The following is a 19052-nucleotide window of genomic DNA, read 5'->3' on the forward strand; positions in this document are numbered from 1 at the left end:
ACTCAGAAATAACTTAGAGGATCTGAACTCTGCCTGGGACATCAGGGGAGCAATATACCATCCTACACCTCAGAAAACACCCACCCATCAGTCTCACCAGACACTACAAAGAACTGGAGAAACATCCTCCCCAAATCTGTCCATCCAGAGCCAAAGTCTAGGTCCATATGTGGGACCTGGCCATGTGTCTCACCAGTTTGACACCCTCCCCACGACAGAGGCTCTCATAAACATCCCTCTCAGGCAGGTAGTCCACAGGCCTCTCATAGATGCTTTCCTGCGTGGCCAGTCCAGCTTCTGTCTGATTTAATAACATTTTTTCTCTTTCTTCCTCCAGCAACCGTTCAAAGTACCGCAGATTCCCTCCAGCTCGTTCATGGCTTGGGTCTTAGAAAGAGCAGAGAACAAGAAGGGAAAGGAAACCACAAACATCTGTTAGGTCATTTAAAGACATTACTCTGTAAGTGGTTTTCTCTCCCAGCAGCTCATTTGCACACAGCATTTTGCTTTCCACGGCACCTAACCAGGGCTCACCGGTCAGAGCAGAAAAGCCAATATGGGTCTCCCCACTCTGTCAGAGATGGGAAGGGAACAACAGAGGGGGTTGCTTAGCCAGCCGCACAGGGGGCTCTCCTCTCAGACCTCCCTGGAGGGCCCAAGGGCACAGGTTGAGAAAAGCACCCAGACTCCTGCCGCCTCCTCCACACTTGGCTGTGAGTCAGTTCATCCATCCCCGAGAGTACATCCATTACTGGTGACCACATCATATGCTGGCCACAATGAGAAGGCAGGCTGAAATTCTGGCAAAAAGAACAGCCACGTGACAATGCCATAGCTTCATTGTGTGGGCCTCCCAACACAAAGGAGCAAGCTTGGCAGGATTACTGTGCCACTCCATAGATGAGGAAACCAAGGCTCAAAGATATTAATAGATTTAGGTTAAGGTTATACTGAACAGGAAGCTAGGCGTCCTGACTCCCAGGACATGGCTCTTACTAACATGATAGCATCTACAAAGCTCTCTTCCCATATCAGTCTTGCAGGACACTTTTATGGTAGCTGGCATCATATCAGACTCAAGTCCTGTGAAAAGCAACAGCAAAAGAAAGTCTTTGCTAATCTGTGAAATTCCAGATTATGACAATCCCATATATTAGTAAGAGGTGGATAGGACAGATAGGTTTTAAAGACACAGTGCTGGGCAGTCTGGGCGGCTCGGCGGTTTAGCGCCACCTGCAGCCCAGGGCACGATCCTGGAGACCTGGGATCGAGTCCCACGTCAGGCTCCCTGCATGAAGCCTGCTTCTCCTTCTGCCTCTCTCTCTCTCTCTCTGTCTCTCATTAATAAATAAAATCTTTAAAAAAAATTGAATAAAGACACAGTGCTTTTAATCTACTTCAGTCCAACACCACAAGACACTTAAAATACTAATGCTATAGCAAGTTCCCAGGAAGACCTCAGACCTCTAAGGGGTCAGGCCATGGTCACTGCAGTCATTCTGTAGCACAACTTGCCTTCTGAGCTCCTTCTGACAATGTGAAGGCTCACCCTGCAGAGCGGCAGATGCACTGCAGCACTGGATTCCTATTTTAAAAGGGAGTGTGCAGAGCCACAGGTCAGAGTGTATCCATAAGCAACTGGGCAAGGGTTAAGGCCAGAAATGAGGCAAATAAAGAGCTAACTGGCAGCTAGAATGGGCCTGAAAGCAGTAAGGCATTAGTCACTGGCCAGGCTCCAACCCAGGAGAGGGGCCAAGTTGTGGCTGATAGAATGACCAGTTCTCTGTCCAGCCCCGCATTGGCTCTGACCTTCCCCTAGAACTTCCTTACCAAGAGAGAGCAGGCGGCGGGTAAGCTCCAGGGCACGGTGCAGGTCACCCAACTGGAAGACAGCATAGCTCAGGTAGTCTAGCACCTGGGCCTTGGATGTGGTGGCCTCCTCTCCAGCATCGAGCTGCTTCAGTACCTGCTCCATCCACAAGACTGTGTGGTAATAGTCACCTTCATTATAGGCTGAGCGGCCCATCCCAAAGCAGTCATCCACACTCAGCACGGCCTGGTACTTGGTTCCTGCAGCAGGAGAAGCAAACAGTCAGGCTCTAAAGAGCCTCTGGGCTAGGGAGAATGATTCCCACACTGAGGAAGCCTGGGTCATGGGGAGGGGGGCATGATCCCAGCAGAGTCAGGGCTTTACACCATGCACTTCAAAGTGAGCACAACCAGGCTGGGCCTGCCTTGGACTGGGGTTTGCAGCCAACGTCCTGGCCACAGACTCCCCTTCTCCCATGTTGTGAAGAAGCCCAAGAAATAGTAGTATACAAGAGAATATGAAGGTCCTGTGAGCCACAGAGGAGATGTCTGCTGGGCAGCTGGCCATATGAGTCTGGAAGGTAGAAAAATCAGTTGAATATAAAAAACAGAACTGGGACGCCTGGGTGGCTCAGCGGTGAAACATCTGCCTTTGGCTCAGGGTGTGATCCTGGAGTCCCAGGATCGAGTCCCACATCGGGCTCCCTGCATGGAGCCTGCTTCTCCCTCTGCCTATGTCTCTGCCACCCTCTCTTTGTGTTTCTCATGAATAAATAAATAAAATCTTAAAAAAAAAAAAAACAAAAAACAGAACTTAAGTGGCAGCTAAAGGCATGGATGAGTACAAGCAGTTCCAGCAAGAGTGTGAGGAAACAGTAGAGAAAGTGGCTAAAGCCAGAACCTTACAGACCACCTAGAGAGATAGGACAAAGAGTAACAATGAGAAGGACCTAAGAGGTAGCACAAACAGAGCAAGAATGGTGGGACAGATGCCAAGAGAGGTCAGAGCCAAGACTGCAGTGCCAGCTTTGACCACTAGGTGGCGGGGACATTGCTGAGCATCAATTCTGCAGGTCCTGTGACCGACCACAAGTTATTTGCCATGAGCTCAACACTGGAAAGTGACCTTGAAGATAGTCTTAAGTCAAGAAGGATGAAATATAATATGCTACCTATAGGAAAAATGTAGGATTTAGGGTAGGGGTAAGATGAGAGGGACCATGAGTGTATTCCTCAGGGAACGATGAAAAAGCAGGCCCCTTGCGGAGGTAGAATTCATAGGCCTCAGGATTCTGACTTGGGCTGCCAATGGATGGAAGTACTTTTGCTCAGGCAAGGGGGGAGTAGACATTTCAAAAGGCAATGGAGGATTTCAGTTTGGAACATGTGACCTTTGAGGAGCCCAGAGAACACCCAAGTAGAGATGCCCCACAGGCATTTGCCCTCACTGGTTGGAAGCTTTGGCGATAAGCCTTGAGAGGTAACACAGATGTGGATGTCATCCATATACATGTGATGGAAATGGCTGGGCTCACCTGGAGAAGGTGCTTAGGGAAAATTCTATGTAAGGGAATCCTGGGGATTAACTCCCTTCCACCCCTCCCTGCCTCTCCAGGACATGCAAGGGTCTGTTAACTGAACATACAAGGTCAATGCTTAAGTGTGTCTCCCTCATCCTAACAATCACTCTACAGCTACAAGGTGAACACACCCTGCAGGTGCCCTGAGGGGCCTTCTCTCACTGGCTCCATGACCTGGCTTGATCAAACATGACTGAGGCAGAAGTATAAACTCTTTCCCTTCCCACTGGCTCACCATACTCCTCAGCACTAGAACTCCAGGCCTTGACAAGCTGACAGACAATGCCTCTTTCTCCCACACTTTGTGATTCCTGGTTTGTGCCTCCTCCGGGGTCCCCATGGGCAAGTAGCATCCAAAGTCTAATAGGGTCTAACTGAACCACTGGGTTTAGTGGCCTCTAACAGTCCCCCAAACCCAATATATCTTCTTGTAAGCATACTGAGGCAATGAGGAGAAAGGGGCCTGTTTAAAAAATAAATAAAAATAAATTTAAAAAAGATAGTAGAAAGCCAAAAAGAGAAGCAATAGAGATCAGTGCCCCAGAATTCAAAGGAGAGAGAACATCAGGAAGACCGGAACAATGAAGGTGCCAAATACTACTGAAAAATTAAAGAACATTATCCCTGAAACTCATCCACTGGCTTAGCAGCTGAGTGGCCACTGGTGACTTGGCAGAGGCAGGATCATTGGAAAGTGGGCAAAGAGGCCAGACTCTGCGTGTTCAGGAGGACTCGGGAAGCAAGGAAGTGAAGAGCATGTGGATGACTATCCAGCAGCCTAGCCAGGTTAGGCTAAGCAAGAGATCATTGAACAGCAGAGACTCAAAGGGCCTTGGATCCTGAGGGAGGGGTTTGTAAGATGAATAAGAACCCAGGGTGTGTGTGAGCTCAGGGGGAAGAGCCAAGTGGGGTAGGCCAAGAATGAAATGGGTATAGGCTTATAACTGAGGACACACAGGACACAGGGCTAAATCCAGAGATCAGCCTTTGTCAAAAAGAAGTCAGAGGGTGTGGGGACAGAAGCAGGTCTAGAAGCAGATCTAAGTGGTGCTCTGGGGGCAGAGGCCAGGACGTCCTGAACAGCAGCCTTGGGCTTCTCTTAGAAGAGAAAGGAGAAGGTGTGAGAGGAAGAGGAAGGAGCTGAGGGGAGATGGCTGTCATGGGGCGGTAGGGGGTGGGGGAAGACGGACCTGGCACCAACTGGAAACCCAAAAGAGCATCACTGCCAACAGTGATGGTGTGCCTGAGGGTAGAGACCACAAGATGGCAGTGGCTCCAGCCCTATCCAGACGCCATAGGAGACACACATGCATGGATGGGCAAAGCCTGAGGTGGTTAAGGTACCTGGAAGTTGCCCTTTGGAAATTGTGTCTGGATCCAGCTTGTATGTGTCCTGAAGTCTCATCAGGGCCTTGGCGGCTCCCATTTCGTCCTCGTCCGTGGGGAAGAACTGCCGCTGCACAGAGAGGTTGGCAATAAAACCTTCCAAATGAGAGTGAGAACAGGAAGTTACCCTTGATCCAAGGGCACAATTCCACCTGGGATCAGAAAGGTATCCACGGGACAGTTTCTCCCTGCCCCTTCCCTCAAAGGCTGTTTCCCCTTCCTCCAAGAAGCCCTCCCTGATGACTCCAGTCCATGGAGATCTCTTTCTTCCTCCTCACTGTACGGAATGCCTGTACTACTCATTTGGAATTGAACAAAGATGGCCCCACAAACTGGTTAGCAGGTCTGAGAGTCTTGGCTCCAAAGTGCTCAGTCAGATCTGGAGGAGATAGAAGGGACAGAGGACAGAAATGGTAATTGAAAAGGACTCAGGGAAGATCTGTTGATCACTTAATGGAAAATGAATCACATGGAAAACCTTGATCCAGGATCATTGCAGGGGGCAGAGGGCCAGAAAAAACAGACCATCCGGCCCACATTCCAGGTCAAGAAGCCCAAGTGACAGAGGTGATTAACTCAGGGAACCTAGCTAGACACTCATTATTGACCACTGGCACTTATCATCCAGAAAGGTAATGATGACAGTCTCAGAGGGGATCTGGTGCTGTCTCCACCACCCAAATTAAGGACTAGGGGACCATCTGGCCAGAACAAGCACTGAGGTGGGCTGCTCAAGCCCTAGCATGGTACCGTGAGAGATCACACTAGCTCTTGTTCTTGCTCTCAAGAGGACTCCTACTACTCAAATCTGCAATGAATTCAAAAGGCATGAGCTCTCTGAATGTAGTGCTCAAGACCATAGCCTGGAACCTAGGCTAGTCCCTGACCAAAGAAATATCCAAGGAGGCTGTTCGAGGACTCCAAGCCCTGGCTCTGAAGCAAGACATGCACTCTTATAATCTCAGGACTCCAGGTGGAGGCCAGGCCCTCTCAAACTGATTCAGGGGTTTTAATTCTGACTGTGAACTAAGAATTGGGAGGGGAATGCCATGGCCCCTTCTTTCCTGGCCTCTTCCTCAGGGCAGCAGCACCCACAGCCACCTACTCTCAGGACCTCAGGCTCAAACACCCACTTCAAACCATGCCAAACCCAGGCACCAAGAAGCTGTAATCCTGCTTTTCTCCTGGCTGCACAGTCAGGGATTCTAAAGAGTCTGGAATTCAGGAAAAAGAAAACATGCCCCCAGAAAAAGCCACACCGTCAGCAAGTCCCCCTTCATCTCAAGTCGGAGGTAAAAACAACCTATTGCTCTCTGGGCCAGTCCTGTCTGCCTTCTGTTAATTATAAGGTTTTCTAAAAGAACCAGATGTTGACGGGGGCTGAGGGGGCGGGGGGAGGGGGGGGAGCTGGTGGTGGAAAGCAAGACCAGGGAGCGGAAGGTCATCCCGGAAGGCAGGCTTATTCTACTGCAGTGCAATGCCTGCCCGCAGAACAGCCAGTTCTGAGCTACAGCCCCAGGCTGGAAGACAGGGGGCTGGGAAAGGCAGCCATGGCTTCTGGAGGCGGTGAGCTCACTGGGCACAGTTCCAGCCTGGCTGAACTCACCAATCCCTCCCCAGAGGCCACCCTGCCCCCAGCCAAGCCCAGCCCAGTCTGGCCACATGGGCTGAACTGCCTCAGCCAGAGACAACTAGTCTGAAGTTAATCAGAACTCCCAACTCGGGGAGAAGAGTCACTGAGTTCAGGAGACTGAGCCCCAGGCTGGAGTCAGGAGGGCCCGCAAACATGCCTGCCTGACCATCTCCTGCTGAGAGGAAAATGTTAGAGCATAGAAAAATACCAGCATAGTCAAAGACATTAAGCACAGTTAAACTTTGAAAAATTTCATACTCTGACTTCCAAATACCACTTCTAGGGATTTAAACTAAGAAAAATAATCAAAGGCAAGGCATAAAGATGTATATGCACAATTGCTGATAATTTACAAACCCCACATCCACTAACTTGACCAGTTTTTTTTGTTTTTTTTTTTAAATTTTTTTTTAAATTTATTTATGATAGTCACACAGAAAGAGAGAGAGAGGCAGAGACATAGGCAGAGGGAGAAGCAGGCTCCATGCACCGGGAGCCCGACGTGGGATTCGATCCCGAGTCTCCAGGATCGCGCCCTGGGCCAAAGGCAGGCGCTAAACTGCTGCGCCACCCAGGGATCCCCTTGACCAGTTTTATACTATATCTGCATGACTTTACCGTACAGCCATTAAAGTCATGTCGTATAACATTTAATGGACATATAAAGAAGCTGAAAATTTCAGGAAAACACTGTATGCTTATGGCACAAATCTGCCTACAGATAGGTTTTCTCTAAAAGTTATGAATGGGAATGGATTTAGATGAGACCCATAATCCCTGGCTTACAATGGCCCCATCACCCAGCCTGACTCACTTTTTGTTAATTCATTTGGTCCCTCAAAGCAAGTGAGTCTGCATTTCCTGCAAAATATGAATGGGTCCATTTCTTCTTTTAATGTAAATTCAAGTGTAGGAAGACTGGAATTTTAATAGTGCTGATCACTAGACAACTGGTTAAGAATTCTAATTTTCAAGGTGCCTGGGTAACTCAGTTGGTTAAGCATCTGCCTTAAGCTCAGGTCATGATCCCAGGGTCCTGGCATTGGGCCCTATATCAGACTCCCTGCTCAGCAAGGAGTCTGCTTCTCCTCTTCTCCCTCTGCCCTTCTCACCTGCTCATGCTCTCTCTAAAATAAATAAAATCTTAAAAAAAAAAAGAATTCTAGTTTTCTTACATTATTTTGTTTTCTAACTTTTCTACAAGAACACATTAGTAAAGCATTATTTAGAGAAGTATTTAAGGGTGCCTGGGTGGCTCAGTCAGGAGAGTCTGCCTTGGGCTCAGATCCTGATCCCTGATCCCATACTGGGCTCCCTGCTCTGCAGAGTTGGGGGGGCTACTTCTCTCTCTCTCCTGCCCGAAGTTCCCCTTGCTTGTGTGCGTGTTCTCTCTCTGTCAAATGAATAAAATCTTTTTAAAATAAATAAATGAATATTTTTTAAAAAGGAAATGAAAACACTAGGAAAAGGCCAGAACTGATTATTCTCACATATTAAAAACAAAGACAGCCTAATGCTGTCCCTACAGAGAAGGGAGATGGCTACAGGAGTGGCAGTGTGCATATTCCCACACTCCCCGTGCCCACCAACACCCCACACCCAGGACAAACTCAGACACACACTCCCCAGACACAGGCACAGGGACATTCTGGCTCCCAAGCACCTGCTCACCAGTCCTCACCTGCAGCCGAGTTCTGCAGGACCAGATCCTCCAGTGCAGGCCAGTCTGTGTTGAGCCGCTTCACAAGTTTATAGGCATTCACGGGGTGAGCCAGGTAACCTTCAGGGTCAGCAGCTGACTTGCTGGTCAAGGCTTCCATCTTGTTGGCCCAGCTGTGGAAACAGAGGAAAAGGAAGACTAACACGCCCCCCCACACATATACCAGTCTTGACCAGTAATTTTGCTGGTGAGATTCAGGACTCTTTTCAGTGGAGAGGCAATAAAAAATGAACACGCAACTCCTCACTGACACTTGCAGTTCCTTAATCTAGAGAAGAGGTGAGAATCCCAATGTACATAAAAAGGCTTTTAAATAGGGAAACTAAGGTGTCCTCAGCCCATGCCTTGAGCCATTCTGGGGGACTGGCATGAAGTAACCTCCACAGCAACCCCTCACTGCTCTCTAAAGGGCTTCCTCTTATGGGCACCCTGGATGGGTTCGGGGGTGAGGGTGGGGGACTTAGGACATCGGATACCTCTTAATCTTAGAGAGTTTGGCTTCCTCCACAAGGATGTACCCCTTCAGAGACTGCACCAGGTCCTTCTCTGCATAAATTAGGTCAGTCATGTGCCCTGTAGGGAAAGAAAAAAGGGCAGTAAGAAGTGGATGAGGGACGTCCATCCCCCTTCCTTGAGGCACAACAGCACAAGTCCTCTGGGCCACTGGCATATCACTTCTCTTGGGACCTTGAGGATTTGGCAGTTTAAGGGGACCTAGGCACTCCCACGGTCCTGGACCCCAGCTTCAATAAGACAGAGATGAAGGCTTCAAGGGGATGGTGAGATGAGTGCACTAGGAGTACCTGAAGGAAGAAGCCCTAATTCTCATTCACCTACTGGCACCCAGGTGGGTCATGGCACCAAGGCATGGACATCATAAGGGCTTCTTTGCTCAGAACCACTCTCTGGCCCTGAACAGAGATGGTCAGAGAGGCCAGGAAGCCCAGGAGCAACCTGCACTTCTCAGGGAGGAGACCCAGTTGAGACAGGTGGCTCCCAAGAAGGACATTCAGGTCATCGGGGCCTCAGAAGGGGAAACAGCAGCTCTGTGAGCCCCACTTTCCCCAGAACTGGTCAAAACCAGTGGATGAGCCATTCCACCTTGAGTGAGAACAGGCTTCAGGTGGTGACATTCCCTGGCACTTGAGCCAAGGATTGCTCAGGTAGATGACAGTCCTGTTGGCACATACCAATAGAAGTGAAGAATTCAGCCTGCACACAGCTCAGGACACCAAACCAGGCCACCAGCAATGTGGACACCCAGCGTTTCATGGTCACAGAGAGTAGTGTCCGCAAGGCATTCAGTGACAGCCACTGGATCAACGGGTGAAAAAAGCAACTTAGGTGAGGAGATACATACACAGGTACACACAGACACATACGGCCAAACATGCCAAAACTCTGACTAGGACACAGAAACTAAGAATATCCTGCATCAGCAGTGCAAAGAGGCCAGGGTGTGCAACCAGTGATGTGCTCAATTCCGGCCCAGTGGGAGAGCTCGCACCCTCCAGATTCCCAGTAACTGCCAGCAACCATGGAAAGGCTGAATGGTGTGGGAGACTGTCACCTCTGATTCCAAGAGTCAGTCCAAGACTGCCCCACCCCTTCTCATTTCCCAGACTGCCTGTCTTATTTCTGTCTTTCTTTCCAACACACATGTCAGGATGGGGCCAGGTGCTGGAGACCTACAGGTAACATGTAACTCGTGCCTACAAGAAGTCTGAAAGTGTAGGAGAGACAATGACAGAAAGAGAACTTGACACAATAGGCTCCAGGGAACCCACACCCCAAATGAGGTATATGGCAGATGGTTGGCCAGAAGGGGAATAAAACTGCCCCCGGCCAGTCTGCACCTGGCCACAGCAAAGGCAGGCTGGGGAGCAGGCACCCTGGGCAGACACTGCTCTTCCTGTCTGCCACCACAGCAGACACCATCCTCACTGGCAAGGCACCATTCAAAAATATTTACTGAAGATCCACACAGGCTACTCACTGAGCTAGGCACCTGGGATTCAAAAATGAATTGGCCACACAAAGCCAAAACCCTGGGACAGGCTGGCCTGTCGACAGGGATGCAAGACCAGTTTCTGTCTTCTTGTCAGCCTAGAAATAGCCAGACTCAGCCGTGAAGGCAGCAGGCACGACTTGGGGCAAGCCCCACTGGCAGCAGACCTAAGTACGTAACGGAAGCTTTGGACATGGTCTCCCAGCTCAGCCACGCAGCCCAGAGCATGCTGGGGCCCCAGCTCAGCCATGTGGCCTAGCAAGCACCTCAGCCTAAGCTCTCCCAGTCCCTTCTCTTCCTGTTCTACTTCAGTCAAGCCCCACCAGAAATATATGAAGAGAAAACAAGGAAAACAAACAAACAAAAAAAATGCAAATGCTTCTCCCCAAAATGTAAGCCTAACCTGACAAAATTTCAAATCTGAGGTAATGCCAGTTCATCAGGGTTTCACCTACTATGGGTGATCATACAGTCAGGTCTACGACTCCTTGCCTCTGAAGAAATTTCAATCCACTGTGGTTCCATGTTAGGCTCAGAAAAGCCCAACCACAAGGCCCAACCCCAAACAGATTCCTCTATCAGAAAGAGGAGAGAATAAGCGAATGGCCACATTTGTTCATATCCCTGCCAAATGCCTGCAAAGCCATCAGCATGCCCATCACTGCCCTAGCTGTTGGGGGCCAAGATACACAAAGCAAGATCTTTTGGGCCTGAACCTGCTACAGGGCACAGAGTATCAGGCTAAGGGATGGATTATGGAGTTAGGGCAGCAGAGGAAAGCAAGTCACCAAGAGAAGGTGAGCAGACCATCAGCCCTGAGGTGGAGCACAGGTCCTCCTTGTCCCAGCCACAGGTCTGCTCCCAGGCCTTACAACCTCTGCATCTCCAGTCCAGGATTCCTGAAGGCCTCTCTTCTTGCTTACATAAGCCCCTTCTATAGGAAGTAGTGCTGTTCCTCATACCTCAAGAGGTTTAACTAACTCAGGAAAGCATCTTCTATATGTGAAAAGAAGGAAGAGTAAAATCCAGGGGCAAGGGGTATCTGTGGAAACTGAGGGGCCAGCCAACTGCCTGTCAGGCTGGGATGGTGGGAGAACAGGGCCCAGGCAAGAGACCAGACCAGACACGGTTGGAAGAAGGGGAGACCAGCGCTTCTCCCCTGTTGTGTCACCAGGTTCAGTGGTATACCTCTTCAGAGATCAGGTAACAGATTCAAGGCAGGGAGATGCCTCTCTGTTCCTTTCAAATCCTCCTGGTGATACTGACCATGGTTCAGGCCTTATAGCATTCAAGAAAAAGCAGGCAGGTTCCTTCATTACATGAATACCAGCTGTCATTTCTCTGGAATGCACTATCTGGCTTAGACTAAGCCCATCCACGAATACCAGCCCCGGAGGCAGAGCCCCAAAGAATCACAGATGGGGTTCTGGGAAATGGCTTGTCAAGAGCCTGCAAAGTCCTGCTCTGCTGGGAGGAGGGGAAGACAACTCACTGGTCAGAGAGCTAGGTACCCCCAAGCAGCCCTTAGGATGCCACCTCAGGCAGGGATGCCCTAGAGTCCCAACATTTCTCCTGATCCTGACCCTGAACACTAAAGACTTTGTATAAAAAGTTACTTAATCAAAGACAGGTTGGGAAGAGGCAGCATTCAAGAAGGACTGTGCCACAGTGTGGGAAAGGCCAAGCACCTACTTGCCTTCCCCCAATCCAAACTCATACCTGTACCCAGAGCTTACTTATAACAGAGCAGGTGGGAATGTGTGTGCATACCCAGCACCCCCACTAAGTGTCCAGTGCTGCCTTTAAAAGCCCTTCCAGGACCCCTCAGAAATCCTTCTGGATTTCCAGAATAGGCCAGGAAATGGGCAACATCAAATCTCCTTTTATGAAAAACAAAACACAAAGTGGCACCAACCCTGAGGAGAAAAACCAATACTTTTATCTGCGATGCATCCCAGGTTTAGAACAATGTCTGGCCCATTATCATGTACCCAACAAACAATGCTTCACCACAGACTTGTTCAAGTTAGAAACAACAACAGAAGATTTTACATTTTTTCCACTCAATGGATTGTTATGGATTGTTAAGAATGGATGCTGTATGCATATTAAGTCCCAAGTTTGGACCCCAACAGAGAGGTCCAACAGAGAGGTCCTCCAAAGCCCACCAACACCCCAATGACAGTGATTCAGTCACCAAGTGACCAGCACGGTTTCTAAGCACAGACAAATTCCAAGACATACAATCAGAGCCCCAACAAGCCTGCTCTTTGGAAAGGACATTTACAATCTGGCCAAATGGCCATAAAAAGTTTCCAGCTGCAAAACAGCAGCGTCCTTAGCTTCTCCCCTTACCTCATCAGGCACCGATCCCTGCCAAACTCCCAGCTGCAACCCAAACGCAACAGCTTGACTTTTAACAATGTATTTAACAGCCTAGAGACAGAACATGGGTTTGCTGAGTACAAGCAGGTCTTGCCTGGCACTCATCAAGAAGTTGCCTGCCTTCTGTGAAGGAGCAAAAGCTCTCTAAAAAGGGCGCCCCCCTGTGGCCCTGCCTCCAAGTGGTGTAGCCAACTCTGGAATGATAGCCCAGAGGACCTGTGCGTTGTGGAGAGGCTCTGGAGGCCCCAGAACTTAGGCACGTGGATGTCCATTCAGGCTTAGAAGCTGACCCTCTGGAGAGAATGGGAGCTACCCCTCCTCACCTGATGTCAGGCCTCAGTCATCACCCTGGTGTGAGCCACCACCAATTCCCCCCTACAGCCATCCTGGCCCCTGCCTGCATTGCTCTCTCCTCTCATTCAGCAGCCCTCCCCGCCCCTCCTGCCAGCTCTGCTCTACAAAGCTGCCAGCATGGCTTACTGCAGCTGCTCGTTTGGTCTCTCTCTCCACTGCCCCTGCAATAAAGTCTAAACTCCTTAGCCCCCAAAGGCCTTCTTGACTCTGTATGACATGGCCCTCCAGCCCTCTCTAGCTCTATCTCATGAGTCTACATTTCCTAGCTTCAAATGCTTACCTTCCCTGGAAAATATTCTTAACTGAGGACTTTCTTCACAGAAACCTAGATGTTCATCTGCATCCATCCTTATACTTCTCCATCAGGTACAGGAACACATTGATTTGTACTTCCCACTTGGGTACCATCAAAACCACAAAGTCTCCTGCTTCAGTGGCCAGGCAAAATCAACATGTAAAGACCAAACTGGACTTTCACTCAGGGTCTTGGCAGAGGTTTGGCAATCTAAGTGAGAGTAACTCATTAGAAGGGACTACACATGAGGACAAAATCCACAAAGCCATCTACAGAATGCCTCCCATCTACCACTTCACAGTCTCTTGGCCTCACCAAGAGGCTGGTCTTCTGCGCCCTGGGTTTCTTGCTGGGCCTCAGATTCAGTGGAAGCATGTGGGCAAGCCCCATATCTCTGGCTCCTCCTGCTACTTTCAGACTCTACAGAAGTACCACACTGGCCTTCCCTGTGGCTACTGGAGGACCCTGCTAGTGCAACCAAGGAGCAAGAGGGAGCTAGCTCCGAGGAGGCAACTTTGACCAATGAAGACAGAAGACAGGAGGAGGCCGGCAGATAAATTCCTTCACCAGGCCTCCACTGCTGAACTGTTCTGTGGCATGGAATTTCTGCAGAGCTCACCCAGAGATAACCCACATGGCTAAACAACTACTACATCTCTGGGCAAACTGACCAACTTGCTAAAGCACTACCTTGTGCTTCCCATCCTTCTTTCAGGTTTCTTTTCCCTTACCCTTGCTGTACTCCACCCTCCAATAAAGCATTAAGCACTGCCCCAGGTTCTGCTTTTTTGGCAACTAAGCTAACCACTATTTATATTTCCAAAAATCTTTCAATTCTAGCATCTAATCCTCACCAAAACCTTGTAAACTAGATAATCATCTCCATTTCAGATATAAAAACTAGATAAATAAGGCTGAGCAAGAGTTTCCTGCATACCTGACATGCTACCACAAATCAGTGTCAGAGCTGAGACTCAAACCCAAAACACACTTTGCACGAGGTATCGCAAACATTCAATCCTACTCAGTAACATCTACTGTCTTACAGCAGCAGGGTCTCCCAAAACGACGAGCAGGCCTGCCCAGGTCAAGGACTTTATCATGGTTCACAAATCAGCTCCATAACATACCAGGCTGGATCCCCACCAAAAAGTCAACAGCAACATGGAGCCTCGAGTTCGGGTGAGAGCAGTCACTCCAGCCTCAGACATCACAGCACTCAGAAATGACCAATCAGCCCAGCTCAGGGCAAGGTAGTCCTGTCTAGTCAGGTGTCAGACAATCCCAACTTCAATCTCAGCTCTACCATCACTTCCTAGCTTTGTGACTTTACACAAGTTCCAGATCTCTCTGAGCCTGTTTCCCATCTATATAATGGTGATAACATTAGGACCTATACCTCACAGTGAGGACTGAATGAGATGACAATTATCAGTGTGCAGCCTACCATCAAGCACACTTATACCACATATCAGCACCAAGGGTACTAGAGTTACACCAGTAGACCTTAAGTGGCCAGCTGCCTGGCTAATCCCTGGAAATGAATACAGTCCAGTCTAGGGGACAGTGAAGATGAAAACAAGGCAGATATTGGGCAATCTCCACATCCCACAAGGACCAAAAGAAATGAAATATTACTTTAGGAGAGAGCAGAGTCAGGTATAATGCAGCACATTGATCATCAGGAAAATAACTCTGGAAGAGGTCAATCACTGGCTCTATAGCTCATCAAGGAAAGAAAGTTCTCCAGTAAAAGGCAGGGGATTGGACTAATACTCTAGGATCTCTTGTATTTCTATGCCTCTGACGTATTGGTTCCAAGTTCCTACAAGTACCAGGCCTCAGCTCAGGATCTCAGCCACACCCTGGTCCTCAGAAGTGCCAGGTACAAAGCAAACTATACTCCAGCAAGCACTTCCTAAAAGGGCTAAAGCAGGTACTGGACTGTGAACAAGCTCAGACAGATCCAATCTGAGCTGGAGAATTCACTACCCAAATACTTAATCCTCTGGCTGGCAATGACACCATTTGAACAAAAACTCTCTTCTAAGGCTTCAAGAAGTCTAGTCCAGATTTTTCATTTCCCTCCACCCCTTCTGAGAATAAAAACTATATCCTTCATTCCATATCCCCAGCAAAAACCCCAGAGACCACAGGCGCCACTAGCCCTCTCCCTCTAAGACAGGCTGATGTCCCACTCTGGGACACTTCGAAAGTCCAAACTGCCAGATTCAAGCAATCGAAGTTTAACTCTCGCTCTAGCATTCTGTCTAGGCTTGCACGTGCCTGCATCACAGCATTTCCTGCCAATCACCATCTGCATAAAATTAAACTCTTGACAGATCCCAAGAGCCAGGGACACACCCACCAACCCAATGTACTATCAGCCAGCGTGGCCACAAATCAGCCAAGGTCTTGCATCCAGCCTCAGAACCTCCCATGGATGTGGGAGGGCAGAGTAAAAGTGAGGCTCTGTCAGGAAATGAGTAGATCCCAGATTCCCTCATCCTAGTCATTCCTCAGGGCTGCACCCACACAGTCTCTCCTTCTGATGAATATTCACTCTCTGAGCTCTTCCTCTGCCACATGGCCAGCTGCCAACTTGAAGCAGCAATCTCAGGCAGATTATGAGCTACCCACCAGCAAGGATAGCGTCAATACCACCTCCTTCTCCTCTCCCTCCTAATTCTACCCCTAGGCACGCTCCAAGTAGAAGCCAGGCACAGGGTAGGTACTCAAGGAATGAAGAGAGATCAGCTGTGTACGAGTTATAGCAGTGGCTAAGTAAGCATTCTCCCAGGCACCCCATTTCAGAAACTCCTACTGGGTAAAAGGGTCTATCACAAGTCACAGGCAATGCCTAGTTGTCATCATGTCTGTCTACTGAGCTCTTGGAGAATGAGGGTGGCCCAATAAGACATCATCTCTGGGATGAGGCCGCCAGCCAACTCACTCCATCCTTGCTACGTGGCCTCCTTGGCTGGGGATGCACAGTGGACATACTTGGCCATCTGAGAATACGAAAAAAAAACCTAGAAGAAAAAAGGATTCAAAGCACGCTCCTGTGAGTATGTTGAAATGAACAGAAGAAGCTGGGCTCTGAGTCCCAGAATCACAATGAGAGGCTGCACCCTGGACACTTCAGGGGCAGTTTAAACATCAGCCAAAGGAAATCGTGGCTCATTGAACAGAGGAGTAAATCATGGAACCTGTTGTTCCATATGTGTTTTTGCAGCAGCAGCTTGCAAAAACATTCTACAAATTCTTAGGTGGACAGCGGATTTTGGCAAAATCTGGGACAGGTGAGAATGCTCTCAGCTACAAAATGATGTCCCCCAACCCTTGCTCTCAGAACCAGCATCTCCTGCAAGAAGGCTAAGGCTCTCAGGCTTCAAAGGGTTTATAGTAAGAAGCACAAGCTTGGGGCACCTGGGTGGTTCAGTGGTTGAGTATCTGCCTTTGACTCAGGTCGTGATCCTGGATGTCCTGGGATGGAGTCCTACATCAGCTCCCTGTGGGGGAGCCTCCTTCTCCTTCTATGTCTCTGCCTCTCTCTGTGTGTTCTCATGAATAAATAAATAAAATCTTGAAGAAGAGGAGGAGGAGGAGGCCGCGGTGGCGACACAAGCTTTAACTGGCACTCTCCAGCAGAAACACCAGTCTCAGTCTTGGGAGGCACACTAATGTGCTACACCATCTTAAAGATGTCACATTAGAATACAAGGCCAGGGGCCCAACTGTCCCGAAGTAGGAAGTGCCCTGATCTGTGCGCCTGCTGAGCAGCACTCACATGCACAGCACAGTACTAGGCACTGCCTAGTACTCACTTGAAACTGTAGCGCATAGGGTCCACCTGGCAGCTACCCCCTTAAATGTCCCTTCCTCAACGCCTTACCTCTACTGGAGTGCCCCGGTCTGCTCCCACTCACACACACCGTTGCTCTGTCCAGGTTACCCTTCTTTAGCCTTCCTCTGACCATTCCACCTCCTCCAGGAAGCCCTCTGGCCTGAAGCATCCTGTCCTCTACCAAAGAGCCACAGCCTGGTACTCCCTCCCAGCACAGCACTCACCACACTGTTCTGGATCTGGACTTTCCCAGTCTTCAATCCGTCCGCCCCGCTGGGCTAGCAACTCCTCGCTGCGCGACACACAGAAGGCGTCGTTATTTGAATTCGTTAACTTGTTACCACAGGTCAGCCCAGCTGCTAAGGAAAAACAACGCACGTTGGAAAGGGACGTCTAGAGGGGCGGAAAAAAGTTTCTCAACCAACAGCCCGTTTCCTGGGCACCAAGGCGCACCCCGCGGGGCCAGGGGCTCCGGCCCTCGGGGGAGCAAGGCGGCCCGCGCTCACGCCCAGCGGCCCCGGGGTCCGGCCGACGGCCCCGCCTCCGCCGCCAACCTCTGGCCGCCCTCGGGGCCCGGCCGCCCGTCGCGTTCCCGGGGAGCCTGCCGAGCCCGGGCGGCCGAGTGCCCCGCCCCGCCCCGCCCGGCCCGGCCCGGCCGCCGAGGGACCGGCAGGAAGGGCGCCGCTGACCTCACCGCCCCGAGCTCGGGGAGGGCCCGCAGGCGGCGGGGCAGGAACCCAGGCGGGAGGAGAACCAGGGCGGCGGGCGGCGGGCTGCGGGCGGCGGGCTCCGGGCTGCGGGCTCCGGGCTGCGGGCTCCGGGCTGCGGCCGCACTGAACGCCCCCGGCCCCCAGCTCCCCGCCGCCCCGCCAGCGTCCGAGCTCAGCCGGGGCCCCGGGCCGCGCGGGCGGGGCGCTCACCTGGACACGCGCGGCTCCCGGCGGCTCCAGAACCTCCCGCGGCGGCCCGGCCCGCTCGGCGCCTCCTCCCCCGCGGCTCCGCCTCCCGCCGCGGCCCGGCCCCGCCCGCTTGAGCCGTCGCCACGTCCCCACCTCCCGCCCCCCCAGCACGCCGGGCGGCCCCTGCCCCGGCTCCGCGCCCTGGCAGCCTCGGCCGGGGTGGTCCCCGCCAGCCGCCCGGTGGGGGGGGGGGGGGGCAAGGGGGGCGGACAGCCGCGCGCGTCGGGGTCGGGGCCGGGGCCGGGGCCGGGGCCGGGAGCAGGCTGCGGGCCGGCGGGAGCCGCTCCCCGCCCTTCATGCCGCCGGCAGCTCGCCGCACGTACTCGGCGCCCGCCTCCCCTCGCCCCGCTCCACCTGCGGGCCTCGGCCCTCCCTGCCTCCCTGCCTCCCTGCCTCCCCGCTGCTGCAGAAGCGCCCGCGCGGTGGGGACTCCCGGCCGGGGCTCCTGCGCATCTTCTGGGGGTCCTGCCGGGCACTGGCTCCTGCAGCCCCTCCCCATCGTCACCACTCCCGAGTTACAGGGCGGGGTGGGGCCCCCCGGGGGGCCGGGGCCCGGGCGTCCGTGCAATCGACAGACCAGTGGAGAAGACCTTGAAAAATACGGGGGACCTGGGGTCCTCCCCACAGGACCAAGCTCCCCCAAGGGTTTCTGTCCGTCCCCAGCTCCAGTGTCAGGCACTCCTCCTGGTGACGTACTTACGGGTGATGGGTTGATGAGAAGCGGACCAACCAAAGGCTGAGGTGGGGGGTAGCATATTGGGGCCAACTCTTGGTTTGCCCAAACCCCTTCATTCAACAGGGGCCAAGAAGAGTGGACACCTCATTTACCTAGCCCGGTGTGTGAGGGAATGGAGGCTGGGATGCCGCAAATCTCAGCCTGAGTCGGAGGAGGCCCTGGCGGCCAAGCAGGTTCCCACGCCTGCTCTGTGAACCTTCCTGATCATGAATGAGGGGAAACACGGTCTGAGAATCTCATCAGCGAGCTAGCCCAGAGTGGGAGGTGCCCAGCCTCCGCCCAGGCTGTGTGGGGATATTCCCTATGGCACTCTGTCCAGGCTGGCGGCCCAGGCCTGGGG

General features: G+C 51.6%; 1 protein-coding gene across 5 annotated transcripts in view; it reads right to left on the minus strand.

The window, feature by feature from the left end:
• P4HA2 (prolyl 4-hydroxylase subunit alpha 2) overlaps window positions 1-18010 on the minus strand; it is a 33293-nt gene extending 15283 nt beyond the window's left edge. For 2 of the 5 annotated variants that reach the window (XM_038552107.1, XM_038552110.1), the window contains exons 1-8: window positions 17938-18009; window positions 17242-17376; window positions 9319-9442; window positions 8605-8701; window positions 8090-8241; window positions 4734-4871; window positions 1831-2070; window positions 194-387 (exon numbers count right to left, since the gene is read on the minus strand). In XM_038552107.1, the coding sequence (XP_038408035.1) occupies window positions 194-387; window positions 1831-2070; window positions 4734-4871; window positions 8090-8241; window positions 8605-8701; window positions 9319-9400 (903 nt within the window). In that variant the 5' untranslated portion in view covers window positions 9401-9442; window positions 17242-17376; window positions 17938-18009. Of the gene's footprint in view, window positions 1-193; window positions 388-1830; window positions 2071-4733; window positions 4872-8089; window positions 8242-8604; window positions 8702-9318; window positions 9443-17241; window positions 17377-17706; window positions 17807-17937 lie in introns of those variants that run through there. The other 3 variants (XM_038552108.1, XM_038552109.1, XM_038552111.1) reach the window with 3 other exon arrangements.
• Between the last annotated feature and the right edge of the window lie 1042 nt (window positions 18011-19052).

This window comes from Canis lupus, chromosome 11, assembly GCF_011100685.1.
Source record: "Canis lupus familiaris isolate Mischka breed German Shepherd chromosome 11, alternate assembly UU_Cfam_GSD_1.0, whole genome shotgun sequence".
In the NCBI taxonomy this organism is placed as follows: Eukaryota; Metazoa; Chordata; class Mammalia; order Carnivora; family Canidae; genus Canis; species Canis lupus.